This window comes from Notolabrus celidotus, chromosome 12 (genome assembly GCF_009762535.1).
Source record: "Notolabrus celidotus isolate fNotCel1 chromosome 12, fNotCel1.pri, whole genome shotgun sequence".
Taxonomy (NCBI): domain Eukaryota; kingdom Metazoa; phylum Chordata; class Actinopteri; order Labriformes; family Labridae; genus Notolabrus; species Notolabrus celidotus.
Genome location: NC_048283.1, coordinates 21,403,202 through 21,416,428, shown reverse-complemented (window position 1 = coordinate 21,416,428; position 13,227 = coordinate 21,403,202). Strand labels below are relative to the sequence as shown.

The following is a 13,227-nucleotide window of genomic DNA, read 5'->3' as shown; positions in this document are numbered from 1 at the left end:
AAGTGTGTCCAACTAGAACAACACAATACAACACAACTACCATGTGTGCGTGTGTGGGTGTATGTCAGCCTGTAATATGAAGAGGTGTACATTGAGGAGAACTGAGGAGTGGGTTACTGGGTTCCTCATGCATTAGTGAGAAACAGAATAACGTGGAGCTGAGTGAAACACTAACTGTAAATAAGGCTGCAAGTGTAACAGTACTTTTAGTAAAGAAGCTGCTCTAAAGGATTGATGCTTGTGATTGGGATGATGTGTTTCATACTCAGTAAAGAAGAAACACTCCTATATCTTTTTGCCTACAATACAAATCATCCTTTCTTAAAATCCAACAGCGATTCCCCACCGAGGACCATCTGATGATACATCGACACAAACATGAGATGACCCTTAAGTTCCCCTCCATAAAGAACGACAACATGTTATCAGGTGAGTTTCGGCCGCGTCAATATAGCACACACTACCTTGGCAGGATTCACGTAGAGCTTGTAGTTCATTTGCAGGTGTGCTTGATGACTCACGCTCAGACACACTTGTCTGTCATCAGGAAACTTCACAGCGTGTCTATACCAGTTGTTTACAGTAATGCAAATAACATGACACTTTACCCTGTAGCTCAGCTCTATTCAGTGCATACCACGTAAGTGCAGGAGGATACAGAGACAGTGAGGAATGATGGGAGCAAGTTGCGCATCAGACGTGTCATTAGTTTTATCTTAAAGCTAGTGGGAGATGGTTTACAATGGATGGTGGGATGTACAAGCCCCTGGTGATCAGCACATAAATCTGTTGTTCAAAGAAACATCAAATCACAGATTGTGTACTGTAAGTGTCAAACCAAGGCCAGTGCATAAAAGGTATGGATCTGTATTCCGTCTACAGACAGGGCACAGTAGACAAGAGCGTGAGCTGCTCAGGCTTCACCACTGGGATTGTGTCTTTTATATTATTTACGCTCAGCGGACAACAGGATCGGGTTCTCTAGGCCGGGTGCTCTTATCGCCTCTTGTCTGAGTTACAGCTCCGACCATTTCTCTTAATGAGACCTTGAACTGAGAATAATGGTTGTTGCTTGTACTGTAAGATATAGCTCAGCCACACATGGAAGCAGGCACTAAACGGGCATCAAGTTTGTCTAGCCTTTTCACACGAAAACTGTTGAGCTAAATTTGAACTTCCTCTTCTGTTTGCCTCTTTTTCATTTTCTAATGAGAATAATCCGTAAATCAAAAAACCCAGACATAACTCACTTTCTTATTAATAGACCTCTAATGGCCTTCTCAGCTGAAATGGAAAAACTATATTCAGAGTAAAACTGTATTTTGGACACTCAGGTCATGATGAAAGTTGGAGTCAATCCCCGGTCTAGCCAGCATGGATAAACAGACCACAAAGTCTGCTTTTAGCCTTTGAAACAAGCCTGATCCTAAAATCACCTTCAACTGCCTGAAACCTGATCTTTGTGCAGCCCCCCACAACGTCAAGTTGAATACCTCAGCCTCGCTGGGCTCACCAGATGAGACCCTCACTCAGTAGGTGGGATCTGTGCTTTATCAGCTGAAAAGGGGCTGTCAGGCCTAGTATCTCTCTCTCTCTCTCTCTCTCTCTCCTCTCTCTCTCTCTCTCTCTCTCTCTCTCTCTCTCTAACAGAAGGGAGGTTGTGTTTTCTATCAGTCATACATGGCAACAACAATGTTCATTCTTTGCACTTTTGTTTGACTGTAGGTTTCATTTGGCTTCTGTAAAAAGAAGGTCCATAACAGCAGTTTAAGATAACTGAATCAATGAGGCTTGAAATTATTGGGATAAAACATCCAGGTCAAAGAAAGGGGGGAACATTTTGTAAGTTGAAAGAAGAAATAAGCGGCCAAATTTGGTGAAATCAGTAGAACAGTCTTTCCTTCAGATTTGTATACGATATACCATCCACCCTGCTATCTTTAGAATATTTAAAGGAGGCTTAAAATGAGCCTGACAAATGATAACTATTTATTATTCAAAAGCTAACTTGAAAAACATTTCCTTGATTTCCAGACCAGACGCCCACACCGACGCGCTTCCTGAAGAACTGTGAGGAGGTGGGACTGTTCAGTGAACTGGACTGCTCCATTGAGCAAGAGTTTTGCAAGGCCCAGGAAGAAGAGGACAGCAAACAGGTACTGCAACAATACCTAAATTAAAAATACGCAAATAAACTCAAAGCCGCAGCCTCCCACAGGGGTTAAGTCAGGTGGTTGTGAACATTAATCATGTCTCTCGTAGCAACCTGCACAAGATGATCTGATACATGCACTAGATTCAAAACAACTTCACATTACAAAACCTCAATCTTCTCACCTGTGAAAAGCTGATAACCACGGGTTTATATTCACATCCGTTAGTTCTTTTATTTTTTTCCTAGTTTTTATCTCATGTCTAATCATTTGTTACACAACCAGCAATATTGTGCACCAGACACCACGCTCCCTGATCCTCATCAGTCTTGTTGACAGTGACAGACAGAGTGAGCAGGTGGAGATTTGTCAACCACCACAGGTAAGGAGAAGGAGATCAGGTTCTCCACCTGTAACTTCAAACAGATCTTCACCCATCTCTCAGGGAGGGGGTCCTATTTCTCCACTGATGCAACAACAGACCCTCGAGACAACTTTTGTTGCAGCAGTAAACCAGACTAGACATTCTCACATGAGCGCAGAGTGGCAGAGCTTTGACATTTGACAAAGGACGTGATCATTTATGCATTATAGATCTGCCCTGAAGGCACCTCCACCTAAAACAAGGGTACTTGTCAAATCACCACAAGACAGACTGCTTATCTAATGTCTGGAAAGATGTGCAGTGCACGCTGTAGCTAAGCTGTCGTCTGGGTGGTTTGGCTCTGGAGCTCGTCTGCTCTCAGGTCAGACTCGTCTGGCCTCTTCAGCCTGTGTGGTTTATGATGGGAGGCGCTGCTAAGTCAGCAGGAGGCGAGTCAGAGCAAGACTCTGGAGAGGGCAGAGAAGAACAAGCAAGGGAAAGAAAAACAGAAATTAGTGGATATGCCATAGAATCATATTTATTTAGAAAAAGTTTGTTGATTTTATGAAATTCAGAGATATATGGTGTGTATTTCAGGATAGGTCAGGTTAAACTATTCTAAAAATTGACTTTCTTGATCTTTCCTGGGGGCATATTAACACTGGATTCAATAGAACTCAGTATAAATCCGTGCAACTTCAACTTTTTAATCATGTTTGGTTACATACAACAGAGGTAAAGCCAACAAACTGTCCTACTGGGCAAATAACAATAAGGAAACCTGCTTTTCATTAGATGTTCAATGTTTTCTAAGTCAGCTCAGAAAAAGCCAGCAGATCATAGTTTATATAGTTCCTCATTACTCACTCAAGCTGAGTGAATGGAGCCCAAGGCCAAACAGGAATAATTGCTTGTTACACACCGTTGTGTTGAAAATACATCTCGCAGGGAAGAATGTGACACTCCTAAAGGATTCCTAACCTTGTATGCCCTCTTCGCTTTTCGCTGCAGAACATCTCACTGCACGGCCAGGCAGGCCAAGGCCAGCACCAACATTCGCACTCGCGGATGGGCAACCACGATACCAGCATAGTGATCCAGCAGGCCCTGCCCTCCCCTCAGTCCAGCTCTGTCATCACTCAGGCTCCATCCACCAACAGACAGATAGGGTGAGTATGACAAAGAGATGATTAAGATGGGAACGAAAAGTAAGGGAAGTTTTGTTTCATTCTGCGAGCAAGTAGAGGAGGCACTGTTGAGGACTTCTGACAGACTGAAAATCACCTGAGATGATCTGAGAGTATCCTTTCACCTCACCCTGATATAGCCACAGCCTCAGGCTCGGCCTGGTCCCTTTTTTGTCTATGCCAATTGTCATCCCCACGCAGTCTCTGAGGTAATGTCAGTGTTTTGTTACATTTAGATCAGTGTGTGTGTGTGGGGCCGGCGATTCATGTTTTTCTGTTCATGGAGTATTGTCCCACAGCAGAGCATGCCAGAGAGGGTCCCAGAGGACAAAATGAGGTCATTGTTGAAGCTGCAGCCGTGACTACATTTACTATGGTTTAGCATTTCATGCTCTAAAATAGCCCCTTTCACTGTATGGGAATGTCAGCCGCAACCTCAGAGCTGCTCCTCTGATACACCTGATGCATGCATCAGAGGTATCAGAGGAGCAGAGATATATTAATAGCAATGTGTATGGTGTGAAGATTTTTTTTTTACCAACAGTGCCTAGCTGTAAAGGAATAATCAATAATATTGATAATAATAATGATGCTTTTTATCATAGAACAATATGATCCATAACTGTACACAGTAAGGAGGGAGGCTGTGCATTTTGTATATTTTTATCACAGTGATGTAATCATTACCACACACAAACATTTATACAGACTTTCTCTGTTATGAGGACACTCCACTGACCTCATTCACTTCTTGTCTCTTAACCCACACAACCTTCAAACCTGTGCCAGGGCTTTGTTATTGTAAACCAGACCTGTGGCATGTAATTTAGACATTGAGATAGCTCTGTGTTATTCGCCTGTGCTGCGGCGAGGTTGTGCTGTGTAGATTTACAGCTTGAGGAGCTTGTGAATATTGGATGGGAGGCACATCACTAAGCCTGACTGACACTCCATCAGGCTCTTTGTCGAGGACAGGGTTGGAATTTCATCCGCTTTGGAGGAGCAGCAATCACTGCAAGTAACAGAGACTTTGCTTGGCCTGCTTCACCTGAGTTTACCTGTCATTAAACACTCCTCACCTCGCTAAAGCACAAACACACCACTTCACTTCTCTCCACGATCCTTTATGATTACAAATCTGAAAAAATTTGTTAAGAGACTTGTGGTTTTACTTTTGGCACATATACAAACAAACACAAGTTTAAAACCAGAGCTGGTATATCATGTGGTGGTGATTTAAGCCACAAAATGCAAATAACTCTCAGCCATAGTTGCGTGTAACACATCATTTGAGGCTTAACCAGAGCTGCGATCACTGTGATGGAGGCGTCATTTGTTTACTAGCATGCTGGAATCCTGACACTTGGATGGGAAGAGTAGATTCACACCAGAGAAAACTGATCTGGAAATGTTCACATGAGCAGGAAATGGAGTTGAGGAAACCCCTACAATAAAATGTAGTCCTTCCACAGGAAGCCATTAAGGCTTCATGCACAGGGTTTCTCCACAGGAACTTCCTATACAGAGATCAAATAGGACATTTCACAAGCTAGCTACACTTTAGATTGAGAGTCAGGGAACCTATAAGAGGTCGGATCAGTGACTGGAGAAAAACCCTATAGTTCCCCCTTCAGATTAATCCTCAATCTGTTTAAGGACGATTTTACAAAGAAAAGATAATTGTGTAAAACATGTTGCATATACGTTGTGAGCACATATGCTTATTTTTAATCGTAACAACCAGAGGAAACGAAGAAATGTTTATCCTTGTCAGGAATGGATTGTATGTATACGAGATTATTGCAAGCCTTTAACCATTAAAATCTTGACACACTTCTTAATGCTCTGTGGAGAATATATCTTTAAATAACTAAAAATCATCAATCAAAATAAACTCAATCAAGTTCCATCTGCGTTCGTTCCTGTCTCTGCTGAACGCACAGCGTGAGCACCCAATGAATTAGGATAACAAGTCGTTTTCATTGCTCCGCAATGTTTACTAAAGAGCTTTGAGGCTTGGAATCAATTAGGATTGGCTTTCCTCAAGTCCATTTACTTTAGGGTTGAGCTGGGCCTGCAGCTGTGAAACCTGAGGACCTCTTTCCCTCTCTTTTTCTTTCGCTTTTTTCTCTCCCCTTCTGCTCCGAGTCCCTACACAAAGTCTTTGGGGAGCTGCACTGACACAAACCAGCGTTAAAACCAGGCATAAGGAACAGCCAGCAGATCTTAATGTCACGGCTATCATTATTGCACAAAGGGAAGCGGCGTCCAACAGATTTGAATGCTTTCTGCTTTTCAATTATAAACATCTGGTGCTGAGTTATGTCAGAGTTAAGTGCGTTAGACATTACTAGTCAACCATGTGAGATACAGCATTGTGTGGAAACCTCAACCTTTTGACTCGTAAGAGGAGATGTGCGGGTTTGGGTGTGGGCACATAGATTAAAAATGACATTCCTCTATTCTGGCTCGGGAGAGGAATTCAGTCCAATTGTTTCCATTACGTAGCACAATCAACCTGAATGCAGCTGGGTTAAGAGGAAATGATTGAAGTACAGATGCAGTACAATAACTGATCGTCGGTTTGTAGTCATGTGGTATTTAAATACTAGCTGTGTATGAATACAGGTGCTCTCATTATATTAGACTTCCCTGAACAGTCCAAACAAGTTAGAAAATGAGACAGCGTAGACCCCAAAGGTGCAAACCACATGAGTGTGTTGTTGAAGAAAGTTGGTTTTGGTTTGACACATCTAACTCACACAATGAACCCAGCTTTATAATCATGTGACATGATCAATTCCTTTGACTTCCAATGTCTTACATGCATTATCGTGCAGTTTACATGTTTTCATGTGTATGCTATAAGCTAGGGCTGGGCGATAATCAATAACGATAATTATTGGGATATCATTTTTCTCAATATAAATACGACAAATGTTCGATACAAATTTGATACAAATAAACCTTAATAATTACACCCCTCAAGCAGAGTATTCAGTCTGACACTGTGTGGACTCAGCTTTAAGTATTAACTTAATACACTTCATTAAATAGACTTTCAGGATGTGGATAAAGGAAGAGTACAGAGACAACTTCTGCTGTGCATTTCTAACACATTTAATGGACATCGTGACCGTAGTACAACTGAACACTGAATAACCGTGATGCATTAACTGCACTATGGGAAACAACATCAATCTGCCTGTAACTCTTAGTAATCATAAAGGGGAGAGCACAACTCAAAAATACTCTACTAAACTAATACACAGTATACAGTTTGATATATCTTTGTTGTAAATTTAAATCAAATTATCCAAATAATCTCAACCTGAGAAAAATAAGAATCTACAAACTAAAATCACAAAAATCTCATTTTACACAAAAGACCTGCTTCCTGTTAGCACCGTCAGAAATGATGGATTCAAGAAGATTATCATAAAGCTAAATCCAGATTCAAGCTAACAGCCTGTCTGGTGTCTTCCACTTTCACTCAGGAGCAAAAATCTGTCTTTACATTTAAATGAAATAATGATTTGATATTTATCGTGATGACATCTTTTTCAATATCGCCCAGCACTACTATAAGCTGTCTTTCTTTCAGTTCTTGTGTGCAACTTCAACTATTGCTCTCACATAACCCTGCAAAGCTCAGAAGGAAGTCAAGTCGTGGTTTTATTTCCCATGCTTCAGATGCACAGTTTTTTTTCACACCTCAGGGCCAACAGCTACTTGTGCTCCCTGTTTTTGCCCTTTAAGGGAAGTATCACAAATAGCTGCTGGTCTTCGTGCCCTCAGATGTGCAGAGTCTCATGCAGAGTGTTGGGTGATGCATGTGCTGTAAACTTCCTGTGTTTTCATGAGAATATTTAGTATATACTGATCATTGAGAACCACTGGGTAAAGATATTACTGATAGGTACCATTTTTTTTCTCAAAGCAAGTCTACCCCCCCCCCAGTGCAATATTTTATTTTACACATTTAAATTTTTTTAAAGATTATCTTCCAAACAAAAATGTGTTTTAATCTCAGTAGATATTGATTCTGATTTGATACAGCAGTATAGTCAGTCTTTTATACTGTACATACTACTTCTGCTGTTACAACACAGTTGCTCAATGGTAGTGTGTTGGTGGAGCCTGTCAGAAGTCTGCACAACAAGTTAACATGCATGTGATAAACTGACTTATTTCATCACTCATTGTGCCAGCACCAGAACAGAATAAGTCTCCATACCTCTACAAAGGGTTATGTGCTTTCCATGCACAAACCTTGACCTCATGAACTTCAAATTTTAAACAAAACGTCCTTGATGATTGTTTTAGATTAGAAAGTGTGGATAAGGAGGGAGGTCCATCCTGAGTGCAGGAGTGCAACTGCTCTACAAAATACCTGAGGTGCCCTCATGCTCTAACTTGACAAATGCCCTTCTTTATAGGCCAATGTGTGTAATATTCTCACTTGGGTATAACACTGAGAGAAAATGCACATGGGGACTAAGCAGGTTGAGAAAAGAGAAAGACACATAAACAAAGGTAAAGAAAAAACAAAGGTTTACAGTGTAATTAATTTGAGAAAAAGGAAGGAGAGAAAAAGAAAGACAGAGAATGTAGGATGTACATCTGACCTGAATTAAGATGAGCTCATTGTGTACTGCAGTGGGTTTAATAGTGCGTTTGTAGAGGAACGCCCAGACTCTGTTCCCTCTCATTCCAGCGGGGCTGTGTCATCCCTGCCCCGGGGCCACCACACATGCAGGCTCCTGCACAAGCAACTCACACACAGGGACATGCCTCACAGCTCTGGGGAGCGCAGGGGATCACAACGCAGGGAAGTGTGGAAAAGGGGGATCAGAGGTGGACAGAGGAAAGGAAGAAAGGGATCAGAGGTGGATGGAGGAGAGGAAGAGGGGGATAGGAGGTAGATGTAGAGGGGGAAATGAAGGATCAGGAGGGTGGAAGAGAGAGAGAGAGGCACAAGATGTGAGGATGTAAGTTTTCTGGCAGGATGGTGGTGGAGATGATACAAGACATGTCCTCACAAGGAAAGAAAAAGATACATCATGTTTGTATGGAAGAATTTGATCGGAAGAATGAAGGTGTGGGAAAAAAGTTCACTGAGATTATGAAATGAAACATTTCATAAAATCTGAATGGGAGATGTAGAGATTAGACTGATGATTAGAGACAGCAACAAGAAGACCAGCTGAGAGGAAGAGGAGTTGGTACAGGAGGAGAAGGACGGACATGCTAATAAGTGGATACGTTTTAAAAGAAGAAGAAGAAGGATGACTTATCAGTGAAAGTGAAAGAGCTGGTGTATGCCAAATATTACGCACCACCAGGATAGTGCTGCAGACAGATATCAGGTGAGGTTGCATCCAGATGACACAGATGTTGTTAAAGACTTCTCTCTGAATGGTGAGAGGAATGTTCTGACGTGCGTTATATTTATGTTGAATACAACAGCTATCCTATCTTTACCATCCTCAGCCAACTTCATCCAATCAATCACAACAATATCCTATTTGGTGAATAAATACCGCAACACTCACGCTAATTTGCTCCAGAGCATCATCCAAAACCATTTCTCAATTTGACTTTGGCACAGCTTGACTTAGCTAGAGGCTCCCTAATGTGAGGACACCCTATCCCAAATCCAACCCAGTGCAGCACCCTCCCAGCATCCATCCCTCCTCGAACCCGCTAATAAAAGTCAGCCTGTGTCGTAACCCATTACGGCTGATTTATTTGATCAGATTCGTATTATTTCCTCAGTCCAAACCCCATGGCACTCTCCTCCCACCAGTGATTAAAGGCAGTAAATCAGGGGCAGGTCCTGTGTAGTGTTTACTCAGAGAGCCAGGCAGCTGCAAGCTGTTTGAGGCCCTTGTTTCTCCCTCTGTTTACCCCTGTTCCCATGGCGACTGCACCACCGTCTCCCGAGCGTCTGGAACTTGGCCCTGGGCTGTTTTGGTTACGTTCGAAAGTTTTTCGCTGCTGTGTCTACCCAGAGCACGCAGTGACTTCACCCAGTGAGGAGAGGAGTGAGCACAGCGATGTTGGACGAGTTCGAGGAGGGGAAGAGAGGGAAAAGAGAGAAGAGGAGGAGAGGGAGGGACGAAATCTAGGAGTGGGCCGGCACAGGGTGGGGGGAGGGAGAACAGCCAAGAGCATTACATCATTGCTGGAGCAGAGTCAGAAAGGGAAGGATATGAGTCAGTGGACTGACTGCACCTCTCGCTCTCTCCCTCTCTTGCTCTTCTTGGACTGCAGCCAGGCCCCTTGTGTTTAAGTCTCCAGTACTTGAGTTGGAGTTGGGACTGTGGGCACAGTAAAGCTTAGAGTGTGTGCAGACTGCAGGATTTGTAGGTTAGAGCAAGCAGGCCCAGAGGGGCTTGTGTTGAGGTGTAGGTACCCTGAGGAGTCCTGAAAAGAGTTATAGAGGATTAACAGGACAATGAGCGACTGTCAGTTCTGCTCCATCAGAGAGGAAAAACGGCAGGATAACTTAGACTTTGCACGGCGCAAGAGATAGAAAGCAAAAAGAAGGACTCAGGGAGGGAAGAAGGTCTGGCAGTGATGTCATGGTGGAGTGAAGGTGGGTGGGAGGGTGGTGCGGCAGTGGTTCTTGGGCGGGGATTGTGGAGGAGAGCTGGGCTGAGAGCGAGGCACTCAGTAATGTGAGAGCGCAGGGTCAGAGCTGCAGAGTGTCTACCTGCTCTCCCCTGGGGCCCACAGCCTGGGCTATTATCAATCCCCACAGTGGAGCCACAGCCTGTCATTATTCACTCATACACACACACACACACACACACACACACACACACACACACACACACACACACACACACACACACACACACACACACACACACACACACACACACAGAGACACACTTTTTCACACACAACTCCAGGAACATTCACACACTGGCACATGCACTTATTCACACACAATCACTCTGAGCATGCATGCACTAATCCGCAGCACAGTCTTCTACATTATGTTTTCAAGGGTAACAGATGTAAACAAAGAAGGCTGGAGATGAACTGTTTTGTAAGAGCTCAACTAGTAGATTGATTTTATTATATACATGTGGGAGAAAAAATCCTCCTCATGCTGACTCTGAAAGCAACATTTGGGTTCTCAGAACCTCATCTAAAACTTCAGACAGCTTTCTCTCCCTCCATATATGCTTTTTTCCCCATTTCTTTTTTAAAAATAAATTAGTATTTTTTTCTGACGCATGAAAAAAGTCTTACATTAATTATTGGTTATTTCTTAATTCCAGTGGATCAAAGACGTCTTTGTCCATCAGAGAGCAGAGTCAGCACAAAGCTGACTTGATCCCCAGAAGAAATGTTGTCACGTCAGTTTTGTTTTCACTCCCACTGGACAACCAGGTTGTGTTTTTATGTGTGTTGGTGACCGGCACAGTGTACATCCTCTTGCATGATTTGCTGCAGGTGAGCATTGCTAACAGACAGACACAGCAGTACAGACTGCGAAGGCTTCAAAGGTGCTTTTGTTCTCTGGAAAGTGACATCCAACAACCAGCGACCTGCCTGTGCTGTGTCCTGACCTCGGTCACAGATAGCTCTGTGTTAGTGTACTTCATTGTCTTGTCTTGAATGAAGAAAGACATGAGGAAACAGATTTAATCTTCTACTGGGCTGTTGGCTGTTAGGTTGCAGTATGATTTCACTTTTCTTCTGTATCAACAGCTAAAGCTTAAACTTGTTCATGTAGTGTTGATTTTTCTTGAAGCTTTTTCCCTGTCAGTAGAGGAACCGTCACACTGTTGAGATAAAAAAAAAAAGTCCCCTAATACTGCCAATTTTGGGCAACTTCATGATTAAGAAGATACATTTTCTACTGAAGATGCCATGCTTCCCTGGAATATGTAAACTTACAGCTAACTCACGCCCACTTATATTTGGGGAACTTAGTTTGAGTCATGAATATACACAGTATATGCACATGTCAACACTTTGATGCATAAGTATATGATTTATTACACAAAAGGACGTGATATTTTTAATGAATCACTTTTTTATTGTTTTATTTTTTTTAATTTAACCTTTATTTTACCAGGAATATTCCCACTCAGATACAGTCTCTTTAACGAGGGAGTCCTGGCCAAGACAGCAGCATAAAAAGTTTCACAAAGAGAACAAGACAAAACAACAAACAATAACATGTAACTATCACGCCAATTAATAAATTAGCAGTGTTAAGCAGTAAAACGTGCACAAGCTGATCAGAAAATCCTTAATCCTAGTTTTAAAATCCTCCAATTGAATTAAACAATCCAGTTTTAGGTGAGCTTGAAGCTCAGACCAGGATGAGGGGAGCAACAACATTAAAAGCACTTTCACCAAAAACAGAGCGAGCCACTGACAACTTTAGGAGTCATTAAAGACCATAACTAAGACAGCAGATCATGGAGTACGGCCTTATAGAGAAAGAGATACCAGTGCTCCATCCTTCTGTTGTATAAGGAAGACAAGCCAACCTTTTCATACAATTTACAATGATGTGTGCGAAATCCTAAGCCAGAAACAAACCACAATGCAGCATGGTACACTGAGTCCAGCATTTTGAAAGAGGCTGAGGAAGCATGCGCATAAAGAATATCACCGTAGTCAATTACAGAAAAGAAAGTTCACAAAAAAACAGCGTTTGTTTCTTTAAAAGAAACTCAACTTCAACGTCAGTTTTTTGGTTAGACTCTCAATATGACGATTAAAAGAAAGATTCTCATCTAAGAGAAAACCCCAGTATTTAAATGTTTGGACACATTCAATCAGAGTCATCTTTCACCATCCTCTTAGACTTCGAGAAGTACATCACCTTAGTCTTGTTGGCATTTAAAACCACTTTAGTTTACAAAGATTCTTCTGAACTGTATTAAATGCAGCTTGTAGGTTGTAGATTGAACTTAAGATGCTGAAGTTTATTAAATGGTGTCATCCACATAAAAATGAAACATTGCATCTATCCCATTTTTAAATAAGTTATCTATATAGATTACAAACAAAATAGGACCCAATATGGGCCCTTGCAGGACACCATTTTTAAAAATTCATAAAGGAAGAAATTACCTTCTCTAAATAGGCCGATTGCAAGTAGTGAGGGAATGTGGGCATAGATTTTACACCATAGCTTGCTTAAATGTTTTAACTCTCTTGTTTTGGAATGAATTAGCTTTGAAAAATCTCAAAATCTCAAAATAAAACTCATCAAACAGGGATTGTACTTTCCAGCTAAACGATTTCTATGTGTAAAACATGAACAGCATGTCACAGCTGCTGCCTCGTGACTGTTATTTCATCCTCCTGGACGCTGGCAGAGTCTAAAATCAGAGGGACACTGTTGATGCAGTGCACAGCTACACTGCAGCCCTCATTGTACTTTCATGACTTTTCCCATGTGGAAATGTTTGGATTCGTAGAGTTGCTCACATGTCATACATGCTGTTAAATGAGTGTGATTGTGATAAATTGGGATGTTGGACAG

At 42.0% G+C, this 13,227-nt stretch overlaps 1 protein-coding gene across 1 annotated transcript in view; it reads left to right on the top strand.

Moving 5' to 3' along the window:
* Positions 1–13,227, top strand: part of creb5b (cAMP responsive element binding protein 5b) — a 52,029-nt gene that overhangs the window by 13,977 nt on the left and 24,825 nt on the right. Inside the window, 3 exon segments of the mRNA XM_034697413.1 lie at positions 336–429; positions 2,035–2,156; positions 3,529–3,686. Coding sequence (XP_034553304.1) covers positions 336–429; positions 2,035–2,156; positions 3,529–3,686 — 374 coding nt within the window.